Genomic DNA, 27,981 nt, shown 5'->3' on the forward strand with positions numbered 1-27,981 from the left:
AAAGCACTAGCACTGGTTTACTGTGCTTTTGTTTTTCAACACTGAGCAGAATGTGCTGATTGCGTGCAAGATGTAAACAGGAAACAGATTATTAAGCAGACATCACACATTATTTTGCTAATTAGAAGATAAAAAATTAAGAAAGAAGTTATGGTTTATAAAGACTTGAATAATGCTGCCAGGAACACTTCTCCCTGTAGCTGAATATGCATTACAGTGAGTGAAACCGGTAAGAACTTGATGCATTGTGTAGATGTAATTAGTTCTGTGTGTGTTATGAGATAACTGTAAGTAATGGAATGTATTCTTGGAAATGAAGGCAAGCTGCCACAAGTGGGTCGGTTAGGTACTGGAAGCTGAAAGGTGCTTAGTTTGGCAGGGATACCTTCATCATGTCACTTGCAAACCTGGCTACACTGGGAGAAATGGGAATAGTGGTATGACCAGATCTAAAACTAAGGATGAGGTCATCAACATGAGGGGGGGCTATAAAAGACAAGGGTTTGAGCTGTTTCGAAGATAGATCCTGAGAGAATAAGAAACCCGGCATACATACTTAGGCTGGCTTTGTCCACCATGCCTTCCATTTAGGTAAATATGAAATTCTGATGTTAACAGACTGAAAGGAATTCAGATTTTACTACGTTAACAATATGCTTACAATTTTCATTATACTTCTAGTGATTATAACTTGCATGTATTTAGGGATGTTTGTGATCTGCCTTATCATAGCAAAAAACATGTTATTCTGTTAAAACTGTTTAAGCAATAAATATATATTCTTTAGTACCAAATCTATGTTGTCTAGTTTGAGAGAAGTTTCAGGGACCATTACCAATACATTAATTCTTGAAGCCCAAAAAACCTGGTAAAGATTTGTAAATCTTTACAAATGATTTTTGTAATCACTGAGCGGGGGGGGGGGGTGTCTATCCCTAAAGCCATTGCAGTCTCGCTTGATCAGGTGAACCTCAGATACACCCATTCAAGTTTGGAAAACAAGCTAGTTGGATGGAGTGAGAATGAACTATTCATCTCATCCCTATACAAGCCTATGAGGTCTTTTCGGCATTGCTAGGGATGTCTTACTGAAAGTTCTATTAGCAAGTTTGATCAGGCAGGGCATGGGCTGAAGCATTCTTTGTAGTCCCTTCTCTATGGAGTTTTCTTTCTAAGAGAATCTACCTTTGTCTGAAAGGTTAGGGTTTGCAGAAAAACTCTTAAGATCTTTTCTTGAGCAGGGCTTTAGGGAGTAGAGTAACTGATTTCATTATGTGTGCAGTGCTGGATTTAAGTTAATGACACCAGTTACCAGCAATTTTAATACAATATAGAAATTAGCAGCAGAGTTATAGTTTAGTTTTGCTGTTTGTTTGCAAGCTAATCAAGTCTATGCAATAGGCAAGCTATAATTGTAAACAAGATAATACCATTGTAAAGGTTCGTCTAATCCTTTCCTTGAACATCCTCTTATGTATTTTCTGTATTGTAAGGAAACAAGAGTTTTGGTTTATGTACATATAGGGCCTTCAGCTAAGATGGTGCAGCTATAACATACATGATTTACAGGGATACCGTAACTCAGGGTTGCAGAACCTCTTTCACCCAAAGACCAAATTCCATTTCAAAGAAGCTCTCAGGAGCCGTATTCTAGTGGTGGGTGGGGCAAAAAGAGTAGGGGCAAAATACAAGCATATTTTAGCTTAAAGAACTTACTGCCAGTAACTAAGCCTTAGGAGAGGTATTTCAACCTTTTAGAGTAGGAAAAGCAACACAAAAACTGGGAAACCACTAAACAATTAGTGGTTGGGGGAAAGGGGGTGGGACCAGGAGAAGGGGGTTTGGGAAACTCCCAAGGGCCAAGTGAGGTCTCAGGAGGACCAGACCTGGCCCCCCGGCCTGAGGTTCTGTACCCCTGCCATAACTGCTCACCAATATGAGAAATACAGCATTAAAGCATATTTAGAAGGAAGAAAAATGAGCTCTCAAGCCTGAGTGGAAAGAGAAAGTATGCATAACAGATTCATAACAATTTTATGATGAACATGTGCCATATTCAAACAAGTTTTAGAATTTCAATAGAATATAAGCTGTCTTCTGGGTGCTGTATCCTCTGTAACTGCTTCAAGCTTCCTTCAATTTTGTTGAGTTCAGAGTAAAAACGTACCTAAAAAGAAAAAGTCAAGATTTTGGGTGCAAATAAACGTAAACTTTAAGACAGTACTACTTGTGAGAATGTAAGTAATCAATGCCTCATGAATATAGCATACAAAGGATGACATTTTGTAGGGGAGGGAAGATTCCATAGCACCATCTACAGCGACAACGATCAAGTATAGTTGCAATATCAAAAGGAAGGGAAACTTACTTGGGCTCTAACGAACTTGTGTAGCTTAGAAAGCAGTCCTCTTGCTTCTGGCAACATCACAACAACTGTAAAGTGAGCATCTAGGAGGAGGCAAATCCAGTCCATGATCTGAAAATGGAACCAGTGTTACGTAAGTGCTACAGTGTGATGATATTAAATTTTCAGCATATTTAGACAAAATTCCTAGACAGAATTCTGTTGCAAGTGTGGTTAGGCTCCCAGCCTTATAGTTTCAGTTTTGAAATTGGCACTAACAATATTCCTTAGAACATTTTCAAACTGTGTTCAGTAGTTAAGTAGTCGCTCAGATTTCCTTTTGGAATTACAGAAGTTCTGTGGGAAACTTGCCAAGTCCCTTATTTCCATGATTTTAATGCTACACAAAATGTGTCCTCCACTCCTGACAGCAGTCCTTACATACACGGTGGGCACCGGGGGTGGGTGGGGGGGAGGAGACAGGATGAGTTAATTTGTAAATCCCTCTCTCCCAAGGGATTCTGACATATTTTTATAGGCCCCCATTCCAGAAGCACTCATCATAATGACGAACAGGTAATGTGCCCTCCTAAGCACAGATTAACCACCACATGTTTTGGTAAAAATGTGTATAAACTGAGAGTCATAGGTACAGAGTTTTAATGTTCCCCTTTTACCTGATTTATGGTCACAGAAAATATTCCAGAAAGGTCTGCGGTAGCCTCTTCACTGCATTTCATGTGCAGGTACTGCAAATATCGGAGAAATAACTAGGAAGAAAGAGTAGAATCATGACTTAGATTGAGATGTTTAAGAGTATGCACAGGGTTTTTTATGTATCTGTATTTGCAAATAAGTGTTTTGCCATTTTTAAAAGAATTACTCATCTCAGCCACTCAATTCAAATACTCCAATAGATCACCACACTACATCGACTGTTTTCCAGGCAAAAACAAACGTTGACACAAACCAAGCCTGTCTTACTTCAATGATTTCAGATTCAGACATCAGCAAATTTGCATCTGGACTGTAGCCCCCTGCACTGCAGAGAAGTGAAACTTCTGAAAGTCCTCAATCTAATAGTAATTCTATTCTCCATTCCTTATTTATATGACATCTGCCTAAGAATCTGCATAAGAGCAGTAGAGGGGAAACTTTATTATGAACACGTACTAAAAGACTAACATTGTATTTCAAATTTACCATTACTAAAGACCAAAGAGACTCTGTGGAACCAGCGAGAAATGAAAGATTATTCACTAGTTAATATATTCTTTTTTCACAGTAATATAAAATATGGATTTAGTCATAACACGATCAGAGCTGATAAAGGCCATCACAAGCGTGTTGATAATTGATAATTAAGTTTCTGTAAGTTAATGTTTAAAACCCACAAGATATGCATGGGACAGCTTTGGCAAATAAATGATCAAGAGTAATGCTAGTTAGAAATAGCCACTAAGTTCTGAAGAGAGAAGTCAATACTTACAATAACTTGTTCAGCAGAGAGTTCTTTCAAATGAGGCAAAAGAAATGTTTCACTGTATGCTGAACGAAGAATGGTATTTCTAGATAAAATTCAGGTGATAGTGTCAAGGATCAATATGTATTAAGATCTGTATCCAATCCTACTCCAAAGCAACGTCTTTTTAAAAAGCAAGTGCTTTTGAAGGGTTAACAAAATGTGTTGGTTCCAGAGTGTTCTTTTCATTAACAGAAGGGTTTGTTCTGGTGACAGAAGGAACTGAGATCCAGCAGAGACTCCCACTGGAAGAACTGGGTGGAAGATTCCCTCTTACCCCTGCAGACCCTCACACCAACTCCCATACTGTTCTGGAGTTTCCCAAACCCTCCAGAGAAGCTTTTCAGGGGGCACCAAGGAAAGGAGAGTTGGCAGTAAGATCACGTCCTGCCTTTTCTTCAGTGGGAGTGTCATGTGAGTAGACTTCTACTTGGATTCAAGCCACTGTATTAAATTAAACATTTTCTCTGTTGCCATATTTCTTGTATTGGCCCCAGAGAAAAACAACTTTTGATTTTTAATCCTCCAAGGAATGACGTTCTTAATATGTGGAACAGTATGATTCAGGTTCTGTAGAACTTGCAACATGCCAGATTTCTGGTCCTTGAAACACTTCTACCAAGTCTCAGCCAGAGAAAATGCATATCAAGTCAGGGAGACAGTGAGAGAAGTACTGTCTGATTACATCAGTATCTCAAGACCAGCTGCAGGTCAGGAAGGATTAACTGTAAATATGAGTGTCTATACACATCTACCCATGCCCGAAGACACCAAATATCAGGGCCAGAGGCAGCCACCTTGCAGTGATGGCTCAGTGGAACCAAGAAAACTGCCTTGAGCCTTGAGGGGAGAAATTGCCTTCCTGCAACTTTGGCCACAAATCTGCAGACAGCTAATTGTAAGGAGTTAGCCCTAGTGTTGAGGATTGTACATGTTAAAGATACACCTAAATTTTTATTTATTTATTATTTATTATTAAATTTATTGATCACCCAGCCACTCTGGGTGATGTACAGCATACAATAAAACAGTTTAAAACAATAAAATTCTACAATAAAAACATTTTCTAAAATACCCTAACCCACCCCAAATGCCTGCCTGAACAACCACGTTTTTAATGCATGACGGAAGCTTATTAAAGAGGGGGCATGGCGGAGTTCCCTAGGGAGGGAGTTCCACAGAGTGGGGGCCACCACAGAAAAGGCCCTCTCCCTCGTCCCCACCAGTCTAGCTGTCCTGGCTGATGGGACAGAGAGAAGGCCATCCAAGGCTGATCTTGTTAAGCGGCCTGTCTGGTGCTGCTGGAGGTGCTCCTTAAGATAGGCTGGGCCAGAACCATATAGGGTTTTAAAGGTCAAAACCAACACCTGGAATTTGGCCCGGAAAACAACTGGTAACCAGTGCAACTCCTTCAGGACTGGAGTGATGTGATCTCGCCGGCGGCTGCCTTTAATCAGGCGAGCCGCCGCGTTCTGTACCAGCTGCAACTTCCGAACCGTCTTCAAGGGTAACCCCACGTAGAGCGCATTACAGTAGTCTAAACGAGAGGAGACCAGGGCATGTACTACCGATGGGAGCAGATGGTCGGGAAGGTAGGGGCGCAGCCGCCGTATCAGATGGAGTTGGTACAGCGCTGTCCCGCTCACAGCTGACACCTGAGCCTCCATGGACAGCTGGGAGTCCAAAATGACCCCCAGGCTGCGGACCTGGTCTTTCAAGGGTAGCCGTACTGGATCCACATGGAGTGCGGCTCCAGGAAACATCACTCTCTCTACCTTTGGGAAAATGGTAAGGTCCACTGAGCATCAGTTCTCCACACACCCTTCCTCTTTGAATATGGAGGAGTAGATGGTACTGCCAGAGGGCACTCTAAGTGATCACAGGATATAGGGAAGAAGAAATCTTTAGCTCAAAACAGCCTTCCCCAGAACACTTTTCCTTCTACAGCAGGGTTGAGCAACTGTGGCCCTCCAGATGTTGGGACTCCCAACTCCCATCATCCCTGACCACAGGCTTCCCACCATCCCAGTGTGCTCCGCTAGCCACTATTCGTACATACAATAGTGTTGCTCAGAATTCTCAGATTACACAGAACCAGAGCATGAAATTACTCGTGTCCGACCAAATTGGGTCGGACACGTTCATCACTGTAGCAAACAAACTCACAGGCAACCTTGCTTTAATTCTGTGCATGGCATGCCCTTGTAGCAATACTGATAAAAGTCATGGGGTGTGTGCTGCAGCCGTGCACCACTGTTAAGTTCAAGGGAATGCATTTGAAGGTTGCCTTTTTTACTCATGGTATAGTACTGAATAGACTCAAGGAAAATCTTTCAGTATCTGCAGACAAAAAGAAAAATCGTGATTTAGTTTTCTTTTTGTAATTTACATCAGTAATATACCCAACTTTTTTTGCAATTGTGCAAAGGATACAGTAACGTTGCCTTCTGCGGTCCAATAGGGCATATTTCACTTGTGTCCATCACATGAGATTTCTGAGTTAACTGTGTGTCAGTGCTATTGTCTTCCATGAGTTCAGAACTGAAGCCATTCTGTATAATTTTAGACTGCTTTTCCATGTTATTGTTGCGTACACTATGAACACAACCTGCTACAGAATCTAAATTCACATTCATGGTTTCAAGGCGATCATCACCAACGCTACAAAGAAAAAGCTATGTCCACAATACTGATATTTGTGAAAAACGACATTTTTAGACATAATCCCGATAGTAAAATTTCAATAAATGTAAGGAAGATTATTTGGAATCAAGACAGATACAAAAACATGGCTTCACTTGCATGCATGGAAATCTTATGTTAAACGTATGCTGATAAACATCCCATGGCAGGCAAAGCTGCATTCTACAGATGCCTGAACATTTGGAAGACATTAAAAGCCATCATGTAGTTAATTTACTCTCCCTGATTTCATATATGAAATGTTCCTAGAGCCTCAGTCAACCTAAAAGAAGAAGAATCTGGAATTGCATCCTTATAAAACTGGAAATCATTAGAGATAAATCAAATATTAAGTGGTCAAAAAGTGAAGTTTCCTGAATGAAAAGGTCTCTGAAGCAATGAATGTCTCATCCAGCCACTAGAATAGTGTCTATTATGAACTGCTTTCATAAACAAGAAAAATAAATAAAGCAAAGCATGTGCCGTTACTACCGCTAGCCAAAGTGGTGATCCACGTTCAGTACAAAGTGTTGTGCTGCCCTTCGGTGTCTTTCTTTAAAGCAAGGGTGCTTTACTGTATCTCCTAGACCAGGGGTGCACAACCTGTGGCCCACACGCTAGCCCTAGCAAGGGGAAGTGCCTGTCCGGGGGGCAGGAGGCTGTTGGGGGGATGTAACTGAGTGAGTGTTTGTGTGCGTCCCCATGCATGTACATGTGCGGCTCCTATCAGCCCAGCAAACACCCAAACACAATAAAAATGAAAGACAGTTCGTTCTTTCTTTATCATTCTAGTCCTTCTGATCAACAATTCTTTTGCCCACCCAAAGATGCCGCACATGTTGCAATCTGTCTGACCCTGCGTTGTATTTTACCTCTAGAAGTTTAGCATAGGCTGGCAAGCTTTTTACAGTTTGTTTACTTTTAAGTACCCATTCTACCTTCCCTTGTCTATTATATTCCTTTAATAAATATATTCTTTCAGTTTGGACCAGTGGTTTGAGTGTGAGTTTCTGGCGATCATACCTGCCTACCACTCACCTACCTGTGTTTACCTTTTTGTGCCTAAGGGGAAATAGGCGGAAAGCAGCCTACCTACCTGGAGTGATGGGAGGTCTCAGCTGGACGCTGCATCTCCTCAGGGCAGATAACTAGCTTGTAGCTCTGGGGTCCCCCTACCCCAAATTGGAGGAAAAATGGGGGGTGGCAGCAACCTAATAATCCGGTAGAAGTGTGCACAACTAGCCTACTTCACAAGAGCTTTACAACTCTCAAGACTCTTTACTACATGAAGTAATCTGAAAATGTTTTAGTTGCTCAAAGCAAACTCTTGCAAGAACAGTAAGTTAGGGTGCAATCCTCTGCATGTTTAGACAGATGAAAATCCTACAACTCCCAGCATTTCCCAGCCAGCATGCATAGGATTGCACTTTCAAAGTTAAACTGCTTTAGACTTACCTCAGGAAAGTACTCAGGCAAGCACAAATAACTGCTTCAGGGATGTCAGGAAACTGCTGTAGACATAGTTGTAACAAGTGTACATCTGTTTTCTCCAAGGCAACAGCCATTAACTCTGGGCACATACTGGGACACAGGACAAGCAGTTAATCTCTGGATATATTTAAGTAATTTGCTAAACAGTAACTTTTCTCCCCACAAAAATCTTTCAGAAGTTTCTGGAGCACCACAGGTTCATACCAATTCCTAATAGCCACAACTGCCAAAAAGGTTGAAGGACTCCAGGGTTATGTTTTTTTTTGCAGTGTATTAGAAATGCTGAGACATTTGTCACCTGTAAGAGAGGCCTTGTGTCTGGACCAGTTGCACCAGGCAGTTGCGAGGATAAAATGATGACTCTGTTTTACACCTGTTCACAAGAGCTGAAACTATATATCCACCTGATGCTTGGAAGTCTGCCATTGGAGTACCAGATAAAAACACCTGCAGCTTTTCTTCAATTATATTCTGAGAAGAATCCTGAAAAAGAATATATTCAACAGCTCCATAAGAACAACTTTCATTACTACTACTAATTAAAATGACTAATTATTGGGCTTGTCACCCAGTTAGAGAAATTATGGTTGTCATAGGAGTTTTAATTCATTAGATCTGCATGAGAATAAGGTCTGAAGGAAAACAAAAGTGTTTGTAGATGCCTATGTCACAGCCCTCATCATTTTAGAAAAGGCATTTCTTCTCCTAAAGGATGCCCATTCTAAATGCCACGTGCAGGGTTTTTTTTTTTTTAATGGAACTGGATTGCTCCATTAATCAGGGGCACATATTTAGTCAATGAAAATGTTTTTAAATTGATTAATATAAGTAACTCAATCTTGCAACCTAACTGCATCTGGAATATGTGCTACTGATACACTTCCCTGAACAGGTCCCTCTACAAAATTTTGGCCGATTTCCCCCTATCCTGGAGCTCTGTTCCACACTGTTCAGGATTGTGCCCTGACCTTTTGGAGAGGCTTTTCTTACATTTTATACATTATTTATGTTGTTCCGCAATACAACCATTCAAGACAGTTACAATACTTCAACTTAACACATATATAGTATATCTATAGTTGCTAAAACACCTGGCCAGAACCTATTCCAGTTATTGATAAATAGTATCCAGCTTTTTGGGAAAGTTGGATGGAGTTCATTCTTCCCTCTCATAGCAACCTATAACTTGATGCTTTATCCATCGCCGCGGCAAACCAATTCTTCTTTTCCCTTTGTATCAGAGACCGCATGTATGTTGAACGCCAAACGTTTGCTAAGAGGATATTTGCAGCTATTAGCATGTAACTCACCATCACCACTAAATCTCTAGGGATCTGATCTTTAATATCACCCAGGAGTATAGTTGTTGGGGTTAATTGCAACTCATGGCCTGTAATTTCTCTGATCCTGTTCAATATCTTCTTCCAATATTCCTTAACAGGATTACAATGCCACCATACATGGGTAAAGTTCCTCTGCCATTACACCGCCTGCACCAATCGTACTGCTGGAAACATCTTAGAGATCCTGGCTGGTGTATACCACATACTGCTTTTCTGTGTGCATCTGTGCACACATCTGCACACAGTGGGCTGTGGAAGGGACGATCCAAGCTATTATCTTCTTCAGCAGTACTCTTTAAGGTAGATTCAACTGCAAACCTTTAGCTCAAATTACAATTGAACTGCAAACAGAAACATTAAGATATACTATATTTGCACACTGAAAGTTCTTCCAGTCTCCATGTAGCTCAGAATACTGAACTACATTTTAGCTGCATTAGTTTATCTTCATACCCCTTTGTAAATCATAATTTAATTCTTACTAAACTGGTGCTCTGTGGCAAATATCAATCCTCAACCTTAGTAGTGAGGGAAGGCCTGCAGGGCAGGAAAAAAATTTAAGTTAACTCTGAGGAAAGGGAGGACTCCACTCCACTCCACCTATTACTAAATGTGTACATACTGTAGCTTAGTATTTATGCAAGCTACATAAAATAAACTTAATTAGTAAATTTGTATTTATTAACCGAATGAACTACACTTTTAAATGTAATATACTAAATTTTATAAGCAAACCAAGTTATATATAATACATTTATGTTCCTAAAGTAACAGACTGACTTTAAACCTGTAAAGCAGGGCCCTCTAACACAGTGCCCACAGGGCCCTCCAACGGTGCCTGTAAAGGAGTCCCCAATGTGGCACCTGCTTTGCTTTCTCCCAGTCACCCTTTCATCATGCTGTTTCTCTCAGCTCCCAGTCTCTGGCCTTCTTAGTTTTCTCCCCCACCTCTTTAGCTCTGTGCTTATCCCCACTTCTAGTCTTGCTCTCTCTCATCCCTCTGTCCCTCTGCTATGCTATTTCTCCTCCCTCCCAGCCTCAAGCCCTGCTATTTCTCTCCCTGTACCTCTTCTGACTAGCCAGGCAGCCATTAAGTGACTAACCACATCCTCCATGGAAGCCATTTTGTAATGGTGCCCACAGCAGTTCCCCAAATTCCCAAATGTACCCACAAGACTAAAAAGGTTAGGGGCCCCTGTCCTACATAATGAAGTTATTCAAATGGATCTTGCGTGTGTTTGCTCAGTCTTATGTACAATATTCCATTCACCTTATAAATACATTGCGATGTTTCAGTGGGAATTCTAGATTTGCTGATTACTTAATTATTTCACAAAGATGTCCAATTGATCTAACAATGTCAATCAATACAAGCTGGATGGCAAAACTTGCAGGACTCTTATATTTTAAGTAATTTGTTCAGCTGATAACATAAAAGGGAAATATGCAGATTCAAAATTTGTGCATGAGCTACTCAACTTCTGTTTCATATCCTATTTTGTCTGGTTCATGCACAAAGATACATCAACATATAAAGCATGCCCCTCAAGATGCCTTGTCATCATCCCCTTGCTTTTACTAAAGATTGTTCATACTTACCTTGATCACTAAAAGAAGCTGTTCCATTGTCAGGGTCTCCAGTTGAGTGTTCTTTCTTGACCTCAACTGCAATATTTAACATATAAAGTAAGATTTTTGACTAAGATAATTAAAGCTCCATGAAGGCTGAAAAAGCAGTGGTCATGTTTACAATGATAACTTGTATCCAAAGCCTGGGACTAGGTTACTTGAAAGACAGCCCTCTCCCATACAAGCCTGCTCAGGTTTCAAGATCTTCTGGGGAGCCCCTTCTCTTGGAACAGCCGCTATCAGAGGCACATTTGGTGGAGACACAAAAGAGGGTCTTTTCAGTGACTGCTCCCAGGCTTTGGAAATCTTTGCCAAGGGAGGTCAGATTGGCTTTTCTCTCTGCTGTCCTTCCGCCATCAGACAAATACATTTTTATTCAAGGAGGCCTTTAGCATGTAAGCTGGTCTGCTGGGTTGGGTGCCATTTTTACTCTTTTATTGTGTTTTTAATGTATCTGTTTTATAATTGTTTTAATGAAGTTTTTAGATTTTAAATTTTTGTTCTTTTATATTGTTAGCTGCCTTGAGCACAATTTCCTTGGTGGAAAAGCAGAGTACAAATAAAAGTTGCACTCTCAATGGGCCTCACTCCAAATTATGCATGCATAATATCACAGCCTAATAGTCTAGCATAGCACCCACAGTTAATTACTAATTTCTACATTCATTTCCACCTCCTCCAAGCCTCTGAAGAGCTTTAAAAAACACACACACACAAATGGCTGAAGTTCTCACAGAGAACATGTGAGCACACAGCTCCCAGGATTTTTGCACAGGTTTTCTCCACTTTTAATACCATTTTACAAGAAGGGGACTCGGGAGAATTGGGTCTCTTTAATCTTCCATACAAACAGTTAACTGATGAAAGGAATCCTCTTGTGCTCCTTTTTATCAGGCAAGTTTAAAAAAAAACCTGATTAAAAGTGTGGGGGGGGGGTATTATTTTTTCACAATATTTGTATACCACTCCACATCCAAAGATCTTGGACCGGTGAGCAGGAGACAGGATAGAAGAATAAAAACACCATGTATCACCATGCAAATGTGCCTGCTCCACCCAGTCTGTTCCAACCCTGCTATCTGCATATAAGTTTCCAATAAAATGATGGACATGTGATACTTAAGGAATTTTGGCATTTGTCATTTTCTTGAATAATTGATTCATTTTATTGTTCTAGAACATAAGAAGAGTTCTGCTGGATGATATAAAAGGCCCATCTAGTCTGGAGAAATCCACAACGGAATCAAAGGAATTCGTGTTTCTATGAATCCAACCTGCAGATTCCACAGCACACCAGCTTTTCCCGAGTTGCACAGATTCTGTGGACTGATTTTTTCCCTGGAATGTTACGCAAATTTAATTACAGAAAAATATATAAAATAAAAAAACACCAGCCTAAATTGTGATTTCCCCCATAGACTAAAGCATGAAAACACACATTTGGCGCAGGGGGGGGATTTGTGCGTTTGAGAAGGATTTGTGCATTTTCACAAGTGCAAATTTGTGCAAATTCAGGAAATTGGAAAAAAACAAATTCCACCAGTGAGCAGGCAACAAAACAAAAGGAACTAGACAATCTGTGAAATGCAGAAAGAACCGATTTTACAAAATCTGTACACCCCTACCTATGGGAAGCCCACAAGCAGGACATAAGCACAATAGCACCCTCCTGTTTGTTTTCCTAAGCAACTGCTATTCTATATGTCATATCATGTAAACTGGTCTCTTTAGAAGGTTTACTTATTGGCTACACACATCCAAGTCACATTTGGGTACTATGCAGAAAGTCATATTACATATGTGTTATATGAACAGTAAAGGAAAACAGGGGGAAAAATAACCATGAAACAAACATACCTGCCTCTTAGATTCACCCTTTGCAGGTAAAGACTGATCTGGCAGTACACATATCAGGTCATCTTCCTGAAGCATACTCCAGTTCACAGACTGAGTCTTTGTTTCTGGAAACAATATATGAAACAAAACATTCACTCAAAAGAGGCCAAATGATTCTTGTTAGACGTATGCTCCCCGCCCACGTGTTTTCTATAAAAAATATGGGTATATAAAACTGGACAAAGAACTTGGCTTTTACAGTGACACAACCAAATCCACACAAATTATTTTCCTGACAACCTGCGCATTTCCTCTGCCAGGACCATGATATAGGAAAGCATAAGCCTTGATCATATATCCCAAAAGCTTTTTATTTAGGTGTAGATGTGTTTGATTTACAGTGGATAAAAGTTTTATTTTTAAAGATCCAAAACACCCACAGAGTTTTAGTTTGAATCATGTTTCTAAAAATATAGCAGATTTAAATCAAGTCTGAACTGAACACAAATATGCAAAGGCCAAGTTTACACTTAAACTTAATCCATGAACCATGATGAAGTACACTGATTTAAAGGCTACTTTCCATATGAACAACAAAATCTGCCTCCTAAGATCAAACATTATGCACAACGGGCCTATTTGCACGACACAGCAGCTTATCAACCCACAATTAGCCTTGGTGTGGGTGGCCACCATTTTAAATATGTGACCTTCGATCAGTTATGATTGGGGATTGTGGCATGTCAGGCAAATGTGGCCATCATGGGTTAATAGAGGGTTAAACAACCCAGGCATTACCCAACTACTAATCAAGGGTTAATTAACCACAGTAGCCTGCCATGTCATATGAAATGGGTCAAAATGTGATATTCAATTCACCCTTTTCACCAACAGAACGGTTTCTGTCACCAGAATAGGGAGGGGTGATTCCCCTTACACACCCTCAAAATCTGCTTCATACAAGGAGAAACTCCTATTGCATGAGCAGAAATGTTGAATTTCACCCAGACTATACTAAGATAGGAAGACAATAATTTTGCACCACCTCTAATAATATACTTATTATGGGCTTGACACTAGTGTCCAGCGCTTGAAAGGCATCATGGGATCCAACTATAAGACACACCATTCTACCCCTCAGAGTCATCCACTAAGTCCTACTAGTTAACCTCATTCTCCTATGTTATGTAAACTTTCTGAGCTTTGCTATTTGTACAGTCCTCATTATCTGAGTGCTTGGTGTTTTTTCAATGTGCACAGAACAAGCGATCCTTCCCCAATTTCTTAACAGAGACTATACTTCAGTCCAAAAAAGTACAAGAGCTGGAAAAGCAAGCATTTTTGACCATCCTGTACTTTACAGATTCTAGTTATAAATCAATATGTACAATGAAGGATGAAAATATTTACACTGAAGTGTTTACATACTGCCCTTCAGCCAAATGGTTCACAACAAAACTATGATAAAAAACCATTATAGCAAGCATCAGTATGGACATTTCTTTAGAAATATCTAAATTATTTGAAAAGCTCTCCCTCCCAGCAAATCTCAGTTCAAACCCCATCTCTTCCATGGAACCTTTGACTTATCCCCTTACTTTTAACACCTAACTGAATCAAAGTCCAAGTATTTTTAATCGCATTTTCTCATATTCATCCCTTATCTCTGTGGTCTTCTTCCCCATCTCCACCTCCCCGCTGCACATCTACATTTAGACTGTATGCTCCTCTGGCCAGAGGCCTCATTTTGATTACTCTGTAACATTCCATAAACACTGATACCAAATAATTAACTCTTTATTGGGTTATTTCTATCAATCCACCTTGACTTGCAGTTTGGCCAGGACATTACAGTTCACCAGACATAAGGCAAACAGGAAGAAAAGACTTTCTCACCACCTCTATTTTTATGTCTTTCTGAGATTATGTAGAAACAAATACGACTGAGAGATTGGGGGGGCATTCCTAGATATTACACACTAGAATTTTTAAACTGAACAATCTTAGGACAATGCCTACTAATAAACCAAATACCAATAAACTAATAAATCAATAAACCAATATATTGGGTTTATCTTTGGGGTTTGAATATTTTAAGATGTCATTTCCCAAAGCAATTTTAGTGGAAGGGCTGCCCTGTGGAAGTAAACATAAAGCTTCGTAATTAACCTCCTACCTGATGTTTGTGTATCCCTGATTCTCCCAACAGCAGCAGCCAAGGAGGATGTTTCACACTTATATAGGATTACTGTTAATTCCTTACCATGTGTTATGAAGAGTTTGTCTCCATAACACCAACACTAAAAAACATTAAATACATGATTAACAAGCAGAAAGTGATTTAATGAAGTAGGCTCATGCCACAATTAAACAGTCTCTATGATACTACAGAACTTTTGAGCTTTGTTATTTTTATAGAAAACTATACCTTTCCTCATCTATAACTTCAGCTGTCTTACTACTGATGGGGCATTTTGAAACTCACCCTTTGTAAGAACTGAGCAAATACAGACACACTTATGATAGAGATTTTCAACTATTACTAATACTTCAACATCTCATTAGTTAATATAAATAGTTACAGTTAATTAGACAAGACTAGCTCCATAAATATGACTATAGGTCAATTCACACAACCACTGCCCTAATGAAGAGATCTGTAAGAGCTTTGAGGCACCCAGGGATCTGGATCATTCACTCTCATTCACATGGAGGAAAGGAAGAACTCGGAAATGAGTGAGGTTGCTTTAAAGCTCTGTATACCCATTGGAACAGACATGCCTCTAAGCATTCACAGGATTCACACTCACGCTCTTCATAAAACTATCACCAGTCACCATGTCACAGTGCAGTCACTTGAATGTTTCATCATGTGGTGGGTGGCCTTCCACATAGTCATTTTGTCATTTTTACATTTATTTATACATTTATTAATGAATGAGTTACATTTCTATACTGCCCAATAGCCAAAGTTCTCTAATTTTTTTTTTTTGCCACACCTTTGAGTGAGAATTCATTTCTGTGGCCTTATTCTTTTTCTTTTCAATTCTTGTTGTTTTGAGTTTTGTATGTAAACTGCTTTGAGCTTTTTGAAAAGTGGATTTTAAAAAGCAACCAACAAACATCTGACAACCAGTGCTATCTTAAAGTTTTTTCACTACTGAATGTACTGGTATCATGGTTTTCCCCACTCTGTTGATTTTATGTTTGCTTTTTATGTTTTTATGATTTTATGTTTTGACCTTGGTTTTAAGTGTTATTTTCATTATTAATTATTTTATTGGATTTTGTTGTATTACTTTTCTGCAATAAACCTTTTGTAAAGGAAGTTTCTTAATTTTAAAGTTTAGCCCATATATATTTATTAAATAGATCTCTCTCACACATTCACACACGGCTGCAAGTGTCCTGAAATGGACAACAGGGAACCAGTACTGCAGTATACAACAGGAAGCTGGCATTCTTTTGGGCTACCCCATATATGTGACCTAACCCCCCACAACAAACCATGGGTTAACCACTGGGTTGTTTAGCCCCTAAACAACCCAGCGGTCTAGGTTTGGCCATCATGCTCAGCAGGAGCTGATCGTGGGTCGCTGAGTAAAAATGGAAGAGGCAGGTACACTGCAGTTAGTGCACTTGTTCTCTCCAACTCATGCACGACAACCCACTACTTTTTAAACCAATGGGTGGTTGCTACATGCGAACCCAGTCAACAAATCCAGAGACCAGTAATCAATGCAAAATACCCACATCAGGTTACGTACCTTCATTTTTTCAGGTCAAATATCGCTTTAGAATAGGGGTGGGCAACTTGTGGCCATCCAGATGTTTTGCCCTACAATTCCCATCAGCCCTACGCAGCATAGTAAATGGTGAGAGATCATGGAAACTGTAAGCCACAAGTTGCCAACCTATTTTAGAAAACAGTACATCTCCTGATAATTATGTTTGTTACATTATAAAATGGCTGCACTCACATATTATGCTAAACCAGCCTTCTCCAACCTGGTGCCCTGCAGATGTGTTGGGACTAAAGCTCCCATCATCCCCATCCAATGGACATGGCGCCTGTGGATGGAGGAAATGGTAGCCCAAACACATCTGGAGGGAACTAGGGTGGGGAAGGCTGCACTATACCATAATTTAATGTGATGTATGCAAGCAAGTACGACCTGCAGCAAGCCTCACACTTCACTTCTCTCTCCTCTTGTATGGGACGGAGAAATTCAGAAGTTTTTGTTTTTGGGTAACAACAGGTTGTCATTTTGTCTAAAGTGACAAGCTGGTGAACACTACATATGGTTAATTTCAAACAGGCCAAATTCAAACCAAGCGTTATGAAGCTGGTTTGTTGAAACTAACCCTGGTTAGCATTAATCACAATTCTGGGTTTGGACAACACAATAAACTGTAGTTAACTAAAAGCAGAAGCAAAAGCTTCTGAACTCCTCCTCTCAGCCATGCAGGAGGGAAATATTACACTAAAATATGGTTTAACATGATGTTCAAATGTGGCGAATATTTTATAAGTGTAGTGAAAAAATAGGGAATGTTTGTATCTTTTATGTTCTGTACATGGATTTCTGTTGTGAACGAGCTACAACAGCCTTATTAAAATGAAACAATTGATCTCCACCTACTTGTCCAGTGGTTCCCTGTGGCAATTCTTTTGAAGCCTGCAACGTTTGAAACTTTATATTCCATATGGAAACACAATCTACAAATAGGAAAAAGATGACATCAAATAGAATGCCATTTGCCTGTGTATCGTTTACACATATGAATGCTGTCTGAAAATTAAAATAACATTGGTAATATACAACCACAGTAGTTGTCAAGGCTTTTCTGTTGAACACCGCCAATAATAACTTAAGTCTCATTTGATATTCTGATTAGTTATTAAGAATCTAGTTCCAACAAATCTCTTTTAGAAAGTGAAGCCTCAGCTGCATAATTAATCAATCTCCACCATGCATGATTTACCAGATCAAGAACAATCATTGTCACTTTATTGCTTTTCCTTACTCCTTCCTGTACACCCTCCTTGTGAGAATGATTAATTTTAGATTTTAAGCCTGCAGGCAGGCCTATGTTGCTTTTTATTCTTCATTTTATATTCTACAGCATTTTGACTTCATGCACTTAATACCATGTTCTTCTAAGAACATTTGTTGGATATTTCCTTCCTGTTTAGGGCTAACAAGTTAAGCTGAGCTATTTTAGTCCTACTTTTGAATTACCTTACCTTGCATATTGCTATCTGAGGAATCCAGACATCCTGTTATGGCAATATGATCTTTATCAAGAATGGCAATTGAAGTTCCCTTATGAATACTGCTAGACACTATAAGTCTGATCAGAAGCAACTTTGGTAAAATTTGCTCTTTCTCAGAGCCACTCTGTTGTAGCGGCACCAGAACCTTACACACACATCCACTAGAGTCTGTAAAAAGAGGATCAAGTTAAATAGTGGTTAACAAGAATGTTAAATATTCACAAAATATTGCTGCACAAGGGGGAAGCTAAAGTTCTCCCTTAAGAGGAGGTACGGTTGGGAAGGCAAAATGTGTCTCCTTCCTCTGCTTTGCCCTTCTATTTTCCCCTCTGCCAACTGCTTCCATGGAGGCCCCATGTACCACATCATATTGGCCTCAGCTGCCAAAGGATTCCCAAACAGTTAAAGGTAATGCATGCGCACTACCAGACTGATTATTTCAAAGAGATGGGGAAGCCTCAGTTGTCCTCCTCCCCCATCATTTTTGCCCATGGTTACAAACGATCAACAGGAGAGACCCTAGCTTGCTCAGTTCTCACTTACCATCCTCAGCTAATATTTTTATGATTGTAAAGGTACCCCAAAGTAAATGAGAAATGGCCTTAAATTTTCATCATCTAATACAGTGACTCTATTCAGACATTAACACCAAGCTATAGTTTGGCATTATAAGAATAAACATGCTTTAAATAATGTGTAGGCATGAGCCATAGGTACATAGTTTGCAATGCTGATTTGCTGTGTGGATGAAATGGCAAACATTGGTATTGCAAATATACATACACATCATAAGCTTATTTCCTCCTCACAGAGGGAGGAGAAAGGGAAAAAGATACTGTATAAGCTTAAGTTCATGTTTTGGTATTGTATCTAAATACAGCCATTGTGTAGTGAAGTTGTAAGCGTGCATATACACCTATACTTGTCTGACGGCAATATAAAACTATGCCATTAAGAATTATCAACTACTACTACACCTATAATTTATACAAAGTCTAATACCAAAAGATTGATTAAAAGCAGCATCATGCTTGTACATCTTCCACTGGACAATTAAATACTTACACAAACAAAGGAGTGTGACAATTTTGTTTTTCAAATATGCAGCAAAGCTCACTGGAGTGGATGACTCGTCTGCTTGCTCAAGTTTAAACTTCTGAAGGGTGTATGGATTACACTGCTGAACATATATGAAGTACTTCCCATCCTAAAGATAATGATCAGTCTTTTTTCATTTCCCAGACAACCAGTCTCATTTAAAATACATCACATTGAGACAAAAGTTAACTGCATCACATGCTGAAAGATTTTTGTGGCCCTAAGCTTAACATCAGAAATGATCACTTCACATGAAACAGCATGTGGATATGATTGTACAGAAAAACCAAGGTAATGCAATAATTATTAGCAAGATGATAGTGAAAGAGAAGTATAAGGCAGTTTCATATGTTTGTATCTGTAAATTGGAGGATTTAGCTTGCAAGAAAGATCATTCCCTATTCCCAATAAGGCAGGACTTGCTTCCCAAATATGTTGAAAAAATTTCAGCAGAGGCATTTCTTGATGTTCAATCTGGACAGACTATTGCGGTGTAATATTGAAATTAAAACTGCTTTTCTGTGTTTGAGAATGATTAATGGTCTATCCTGTCCAAAACTGCAAATAAGAACAGTATCATTTTAATCATAGACATCCTCCAGTGCATGGTATCACTTTTACAGTGATCAGTGGGTGAAATTCACACTACCTACAGGATCTAAATTGTAGGTCTGAGAAACACTCTTTCTATTGATCAACTTCATGCTTTATTACCTCCGTGGTACACATATATTAGATTACAGGGCATATATTTCAGGATTTAGTTCTATTAAATGACATTTAATTATTACATTTCTATATCACCCAATAGCTGAAGCTCTCTGTCCACTGTGTCCATTGTTACTACAAGCTCATTCTGCTTTAAGAGATGCAACATGTTTGCCAAAGAAGTAGTTCTGAAATCTATAGATCAGTGTACTACATTTGGAAAATCTGTTAGATCATTTATCATGGTCAGAGGTACAAAAGAGGTATAAAAATTAAAGTACTGAACATAGATTAGCCTACTGACTAGATAAAGCTGTCAGGAAAGGGCAATGCATTTATACTCCACTGTTAGAGAGCAATCCTGTGGTCCCTGGGCGAGCATCCCAGGGATGATAGGATAGCAAGAAAACCCTTTCTGAAGTTGGAGACAGCATTCTGACCTCAGAAGGGGGAGTCGGAGATCTGATCCACGACCTAGACCCTTCACAGTCGAAGCGGAGAGAACTGCACCAGCAGCTTCCCTAAAGTTGGAAAATCTACCTTTGAGAGTGAGAGAAGTGGGTGTTCAGGTAGGACAATAGGACACCAGGATATGATTTATCCTGATCCTCCTCCAGCCTCTTTTCCTCCCACTCCAAAGTGCACTCGCTAGATGGGCTGAAAAGCCTGTCTAGCAAAAGCTTGGCGATTGGAGGATGGGAAGGCAAAGATTGCCTCTATCGTTCCTCCCACCCTGCCAACTTCAGCCTGGCAGGGCATAGGAATCCTGACAGCCTCTGAGTTCAGGGGCATCTGAGAAGTGAGGACACAATCCATGGGACTGCACCATTAGAGACAGATTATGTATCACTGGGAAATGGATACAGGTGGTATTAAAACTCAAACTGCATGGGTGAATTAGTATTTGTAAATTAAACTTCAATTAAAATTGAAATGTAAATACTCTTACACTGTTATGGTCATTTTACAGTCTTGCCATTTTAACACTCACCTGCTCAGTAATAAATATAACAACAGGCCGTTCAACTCCCATGAAAGCATCACTCCATCTAAATGTAAGTTATATGATTATTACTAGAGGACAACTAAAAATACTGCCAAGTAGGATATTGAATACATTACCTAAAGTAATAGATAATAGTAACAGACAGCCATTGCAACACAACTGTCAGAGTAAAAGTATGAAATGAACAGTCTCATGTTTTGCCCTTTGCCTTTCATTGGTAAACAGAGAGCTTCACACTATTCCTTAACAGCTTCAAGCCTATTTAAGAAACATTGTGTTCACGAGCAGGTAGGAATGAAAATAAATATGACATTACAAAGACACAGTCACAGGTGATCCACACTAATAGCTCCTCCAGATTCTAGACAACTCTGGTACCAGAGTGGGACTGGGGCATTTGGAGACATCAAACATCAGGCTGACTACTGCTTAATCTTTGAAATGATAAAGCTAACACAAACTGGGGCACTCACCTAATAACCTCATCAGAAAAAATGTTTTTAATTTCTTGCTGTGGTGCTGCTAGCAAAGCATCTAAACTCTTAACGGCACCGCCCTTGAACAGGACCAGCGGGTCAGTACGAGGCAGTGAATGTATCCGATACACATCTGTTGACAACTGCAAAAACAAACAAAACCCGCAACTTTGTTTTTTATTCTGAAATGCAAAATGTGTACGTAAAGGTAACAAAATGCAAGTATCCTTATAACTAATCCTAATAAATATTGTAATGATCACCAAAGTATATTTACTCTGCCTCATTTCAGAAAGTGGATTGCTCCAGGTACTGGTGGGGGCAACTGAATGGGTTGCAATTGAATTCCAACTCTAAAGCCAACTAGGTGTGTGTGAACCTCATGTCAATTGCTCTTTACACCTTTGGAGAAAGGCAGGCTACTGGTGTAAAACCAACAATTAAAATAGCTGAAGAACTCTGCAACTATTCCATCAGCGACAGCACCTAAATTACAATCTGACTTGCACCAAAATGGAAATATAATTCTCTTCCAGAAAAATGAACTTGACGTTTCAAACTTAATAGTTATGTTTTTTAAGAAAGGATATTCCTGGTAGAAGGTTTTTACTGAATTGACTGAGCAGGGACAAGAAAGAGCAGGGACTGAGACATCGTCCCTTTATTTCTGGATGTGATCTAGGCTTCCCATGAATGGGACTCTCTGGTGGAGAAAGGGAATTTTTGCTGATTTCCCCTTCCTTCTAGAGGGCCCCCCCCCCCATCTTTGGGAGGGTTCCCTGGTTTTATGGAGGAGCTTTTCAGGAGCCACAGGGGCCTGCAGGGGAAATCGGCAAAAATCACCACCTTTCCCCACTGCAAAACTGCTGGATCAGAGTCTTGTTGGGCACAATCCAAAGGGGCGCATACACCTCTATCAGTTTTCTTATGCCCTGCCAATTCTGTTGCACAAGCCGTCCCTATCACTTGCGCACCGCCGATTTAGTGCATCCAGGGCAACCCAAAACAAGAGGAAACACTAGTTTCTGGAAGGAGGCTGGACAAGGGAGCTCCATAAGGGAGTTCCACCGATCTGCCTCCTTCCAGAAATGAGCATTTCAGTTCATTTCAGGGCTTCCCCTAGGAAGCGCTAGATCTCCCTTGCATACGCAGTGCATCCCACTTGTACAATGGAATCGGTGGGACCCAACGCTTGCAGAAGGGAATCAGCAGAGTGGAAAAGAATTGGCGGGGGTGTAAATGCCCCGTTGGATTCTGCCCTTCTGTTCATGGAAGGGCATGTTTGGATCCAACCCATTATTTGCAAGACTGGTGTAAGATTGAAGAACTTATACCAACAATTGATTGCAAAAGGCAATCCTTTATCTACAACCATTTTAGAGCAAATTATTAACACTTACTGTGGCTTTAAAAACCTTATCCAAATTAGTGTCATCTTCCTTCCATATCTGTAAAACCTGAAAAAAAAGGTTTCAAAAAGCAGTAATACTCCATCTGCTAAATATCATTCTCAAATCTTGCATATACACAGATAATTCAGGAGGGTATTTACGACATGCTGGTGTCTATAGTCTATGATGCAAACAAACAGCAGTGATTCTCTAAAGCAGTTGTGTTGATGCACTGAAGCAGACACTCATATGGTGCACAGACTGCAACCCCAATAGACCCATACAACCAAAAGAATGCTCTGTCCCATACTGAATGTACTTCCAGAAAAGTCCAAATCCTTAGCTTCTGGCAGTGTACATTTCATATATCCTCACCTATTGGTAATGAAACAAGCACGAAGGTATAAAGGGGAAAAGAAGGCAAAGCTGAATTTCCACCTCCAACTTTCCCTCTTGCACTGATCCATACATGAGGTCATCATTAGTAGAAAAGAGAATCTGCTGTCTAATCCTAGTTTTGTTTCAATGGAAATAAACCCGGGTGATTTCAACTGAAGTATATTTAGGACTGCAATCTTAGTGTGTGAAGTTTAACCACTTGGCCAAAGGTTAAGTATGAACCAAATTGCACTTGTTATGAGACTACTCACATGTAGTCTCATAACAGATTGCTTATACACACATTGTTTTCCCCACCACAGCCTTTCTAGAAGAGAAAAATATTAGGAAAATGTGAACTCATTTTAAACAAAAAGCCCACCACAACCTTCCTGATCAGAACAAATAAAACTAGGTAAAAAGTAGTCACACCCATTTGATTCTAAGGGCCATGACTCAGTGGCAGAGCACTTGTTTGCATGTAGAAGGTCCTAGGTTCAATCCCTGGCATCTTCAGGTAGGGTTAGGAAAAAAAATCCTGCCTGAAACCCTGGAGAGCTACTGCTAATCAATGTTAACAATACTGAGTTAGATGGACCAACCAATGGTCTAACTCAGTATAAGGCAGCTTCCTAGGTTCAGTTGAGAGGATTGGTACAAATCTGCAATTTTCAGATGGTCTGTGCCATATGCTACAAGTTTCCCACATAATTTCAATCAGATACTCATATCAATAAGAAAGCATACCTTGTCATCATGGACAACAATGAATTCTCCTGTTTCAGAATTGTACACAGCTGGGCATGTAATTGTTTGGCCTTGTTTGACTGACCAGCAACCCAGTGGTTTTTGATCGGAAACCTTAAAAATAAAGAGTCAACGCTATCAACTGTTATATTGAAGGCTCAGCCTAAGTCATATTAAAATATTTATGTAACTTTGCTCACCACAGTTGAAAGATCTGGAGCATCATAGGCATATACTCCCAGCACACAACCCAGTGGTTTTATCAAGAACTACAGAAACTTTGCATTATTAAATCTTTTCCAGAGCTATACATGAGAATTCTTGCTTGCGGTTTCAAGGATTTGGGAAAGTTCTCCCGTCTGGTGTGCACACTCCTCCATACCTCTTTAAATCCCTAAGGCTCTAGTAATCTTCAAAGCTGAGGACCAATGACTTTCATTTTTCTGCCCAACAGGTGCCTGCCTTGTTGTTACATGTGAACCAGAAATTGTGGCTTAAAATAAAGTCTAGTGCAGCCTTCCTGCCCAACTTGGGTGACTTGTTGATGTTTTGGACTTCAACTCCCATCACCCCAGCTAGCATGGCCAATGATTATGAATGCTAGGAATTGTGGTCCAAAAGTTGTGGAGGGCACCAGGTTGGGGAAGGATGATCCAACTGCTAAACAAACCAACAGCAAACCCTGTATTGTTGTTGTGGTTTGTTTAGTAAACTAATGTATTTTAAGCCACAATTTCACGGGTGCATGAATGACAAATCAGGAATCTGCTAAAAGCCCCATTTATTCCTCCTTCAGGTCACACAGGAGGAGCAGGTGAACCTAGTGCTTTGCAGACTCATGTATGTAACCCAAGACTATGGTTTACCATTATTTGCAAACACAGCCATTGAGAAATTGGTCTCAGATATGTAAACTACTTACAGTCTCAGATTAAAGGCAGCACTGAGGAGGAAAGCATAAAGAAGACAATGTCACAGTTTTGGGGCCACCACCAAAGAGGCCCTATCTCTTTTACACACCAACTTGAACAATCGTAACAATGGGCACTTAAGGATCCCGCCCGCCCATGCAGATCTTATCATACTGGCATAATTGTACTGATGAAGTACAATTAGTCGTAGGCCAATGCAACTTGTGCAGAATCAGAGTTACATTTTCAGACTACCTACTTGGGTGTGTCCAACAGCACAAGAGACGACTCTACACATGGACATCACCAGATGGTCAATATCGAAATCAGATTGATTATGTCCTTTGCAGCCAAAGATGGAGAAGCTCCATACAGTCAGTAAAAACAAGACCTGGAGCTGACTGTGGCTCAGATCATGAGCTGCTTCTTGCAAAATTTTGGCTGAAATTGAAGAACGTAGGGAAAACCACTAAACCATTCAGGTATGACCTAAATCATATCTCTTATGAATACACAGTGGAGGTGAGGAATAGATTTCAGGGATTAGACCTGATAGACAGAGTGCCTGAGGAACTATGGATGGAGGTCTGTAATCTGTAACATTGTTCAGGAGGCAGCAACGAAATCCATCCCAAAGAAAAAGAAATGCAAGAAAGCAAAGTGGCTGTCTGATGAGGCTTTACAAGTAGCTGAGGAAAGAAGGGAAGCAAAAAGCAAGGGAGAAAGGGGAAGATATATCCAACTGAATGCAGAGTTCCAGAAAATAGCAAGGAGAGACAAGAAGGCCTTCTTAAATGAACAATGCAAGGAAATCGAGGAAAACAACAGAATGGGAAAGACTAGAGATCTCTTCAAGAAAACTGGAGATCTCAAGGGAACGTTTTGTGCAAAGACGGGCATGATAAAGGACAAAGAAGGCAGGGACCTCACAGAAGCAGATGAGATTAAGAAGAGGTGGCAAGAATACACAGAAGAACTATACAGGAAAGATCTTAATGTCCTTGATAGCCATGATAGTGCGGTCACTGAACTTGAGCCAGACATCCTCGAGAGTGAAGTCAAGTGGGCCTTAGGAAGCATTAGTAACAACAAAGCTAGCGGAGATGACAGTATTCCAGCTGAGCTATTTAAAATCCTAAAAGATGATGCTGTTGAAGTGCTGCATTCAATATGCCAACAAATTTGGAACACTCAGCAATGGCCGCAAGACTGGAAAAGGTCAGTTTACATTGCAATTCCAAAGAAGGGCAACGCCAAAGAGTGTTCAAACTACCGCACAATTGCGCTCATTTCACATGCCAGCAAGGTGATGCTCAAAATCCTACAAGCTAGGCTTCAGCAGCATGTGAACTGAGAACTACCAGAAGTACAAGGGGGGTTTCGAAGAGGCAGAGGAACTAGAGATCAAATCGCCAACATTCGCTGGATCATGGAGAAAGCAAGAGAATTCCAGAAAAACGTCTATTTCTGCTTCATTGACTACGCTAAAGCCATTGATTGTGTGGGTCGCAACAAACTGTGGCAAATTCTTAAAGAGTTGGGAGTACCAGACCTGTCTCCTGAGAAACCTGTACGAGGGTCAAGAAGCAACAGTAAGAACCAGACATGGAACAACTGAGTGGTTCAAAATTGGGAAAGGAGTACGACAAGGCTGCATGTTGTCACCCTGCTTGTTTAACTTATATGCAGAGTACATCATGAGAAATGCCGCGTTGGATGAATCACAGGTCAGAATTAAGATTGCTGGGAGAATTATCAACAACCTCCGATATGCAGATGATACCACCCTAATGGCAGAAAGCGAAGAGGATCTCAAGAGCCTCTTGTTGAGGGTGAAAGAGGAGAGTGCAAAAGCTGGTTTGAAACTCAACATTAAAAAAACTAAGATCATGGCATCTGGCCCCATCACTTCCTGGCAGATGGAAGGGGAAGAAATGGAAGCAGTGACAGATTTTACTTTCTTGGGCTCCAAGATCACCGCAGACGGTGACTGTAGCCATGAAATTAAAAGACGCTTGCTCCTGGGGAGGAAAGCTATGGCAAACCTAGACAGCATAGTAAGAAACAGAGACATCATCTTGCCGACAAAGGTCCGTCTAATCAAAGCTATGGTTTTCCCAGTAGTAACGTATGGCTGTGAGAGCTGGACTATAAGGAAGGCTGAGCGCCGAAGAATGGATGCTTTCGAACTGTGGTGCTGGAGAAGACTCTTACGAGTCCCCTGGACTGCAAGGAGGTCAAATCAGTCCATCCTAAAGGAAATCAACCCTGAGTGTTCATTGGAAGGACAGATACTGAAGCTGAAGCTCAAATATTTTGGCCACCTAATGTGAAGAGAAAACTCCCTGGAAAAGACCCTGATGCTGGGAAAGACTGAAGGCAAAAGGAGAAGGGGACAGCAGAGGATGACATGGCTAGATAGCATCACCGATGCAATGAATATGAACTTGAGCACGCTCCGGGAGAGAGCGGAGGACAGGAAGGCCTGGCGTGCTATGGTCGACTGAACAACAACAACAACTTGGGTGTGACCTATTGGTCCAGGGGCACATCAAGCCCCATAACATGAACCAGAAAGAAAAAGCCCTAGTTTTGCCTAAAGATGGTTAGAATGAACAGCTGGTGCGTGAGGAGGGTTATAAATACAACCAAGGCGGTGCAAAAAGGAAGAAAAATACATTGCATCGAAATTATAAGAGCTAATAAAAATTTAAAATACAGTTCTTAGATTTCCTTTGGTTTCCCCACCAATACCCCATCCCAAAAGCGCGTTCACCATGTGTCACCAAAGAACCAATACTTGGCTCCCAGCACGCCGTCCCAGATCTAAAGAGCAGACACTCGTCGCCCTCCCTCCTTCCCCCTTTATCGTTTTCTCTCAGCCCCCAAACTCCACCCTTCGCGAGGCTGAACGCAGCACGCGCCTCAGAATCCGGGCTCGCGCGCCGCCAGCTCCATAGCAACCGCCCGCCGGGCTGCCGTTGCGGTTACCGTTACCTTATACAGAGTCACCGTCCGGCCTCGGTCAGTGAGCAGCACCCGGTCTGCGTCCGGCTCCAGCCCCAACAGGGCGTGAGAGGGAGCTCCAGTCAAGGTACACAACGTGAACGCCTCGCAGAACGCAGCCATCTTGAAGGCCGC

At 40.6% G+C, this 27,981-nt stretch overlaps 1 protein-coding gene across 2 annotated transcripts; it reads right to left on the reverse strand.

Annotated features, from left to right (window-relative positions):
- Positions 1-27,981, reverse strand: NOL11 (nucleolar protein 11). Of its 2 annotated transcripts, XM_084837461.1 has the most exons (18): positions 27,838-27,981; positions 23,930-24,043; positions 22,814-22,870; positions 21,411-21,556; positions 20,923-20,980; positions 19,191-19,332; positions 18,096-18,293; positions 17,491-17,567; positions 15,024-15,147; positions 12,869-12,972; positions 10,982-11,047; positions 8,338-8,522; positions 8,004-8,129; positions 6,300-6,527; positions 3,834-3,912; positions 3,022-3,114; positions 2,369-2,476; positions 1-2,167 (listed from the first exon to the last, which is right to left on the reverse strand). In XM_084837461.1, exons 1-18 carry the CDS (start codon positions 27,967-27,969, stop codon positions 2,057-2,059), a joined length of 2,148 nt encoding a protein of 715 aa, XP_084693587.1. In that variant the 5' UTR covers positions 27,970-27,981; the 3' UTR covers positions 1-2,056. The 2 variants fall into 2 exon arrangements, with proteins under 2 accessions (XP_084693587.1, XP_084693588.1); XM_084837462.1 differs by lacking the exon at positions 6,300-6,527.

Source organism: Heloderma suspectum, chromosome 2, assembly GCF_057233095.1.
Source record: "Heloderma suspectum isolate Gila_16-S chromosome 2, 16-S_ref, whole genome shotgun sequence".
NCBI classification, from domain to species: domain Eukaryota; kingdom Metazoa; phylum Chordata; class Lepidosauria; order Squamata; family Helodermatidae; genus Heloderma; species Heloderma suspectum.

Coding starts and splice junctions, on each gene's coding strand:
- NOL11 (XM_084837461.1), bottom strand. CDS start 27,969: ATGGCTGCGTTCTGCGAGGCGTTCACGTTGTGTACCTTGACTGGAGCT. Junction 17,568..18,095: donor CTCAGATAGCAATATGCAAG/GTAAGGTAATTC, acceptor TCCTATTTGTAG/ATTGTGTTTCCATATGGAAT. Junction 8,523..10,981: donor AGCTTCTTTTAGTGATCAAG/GTAAGTATGAAC, acceptor ATTCTTTTTCAG/GATTCTTCTCAGAATATAAT.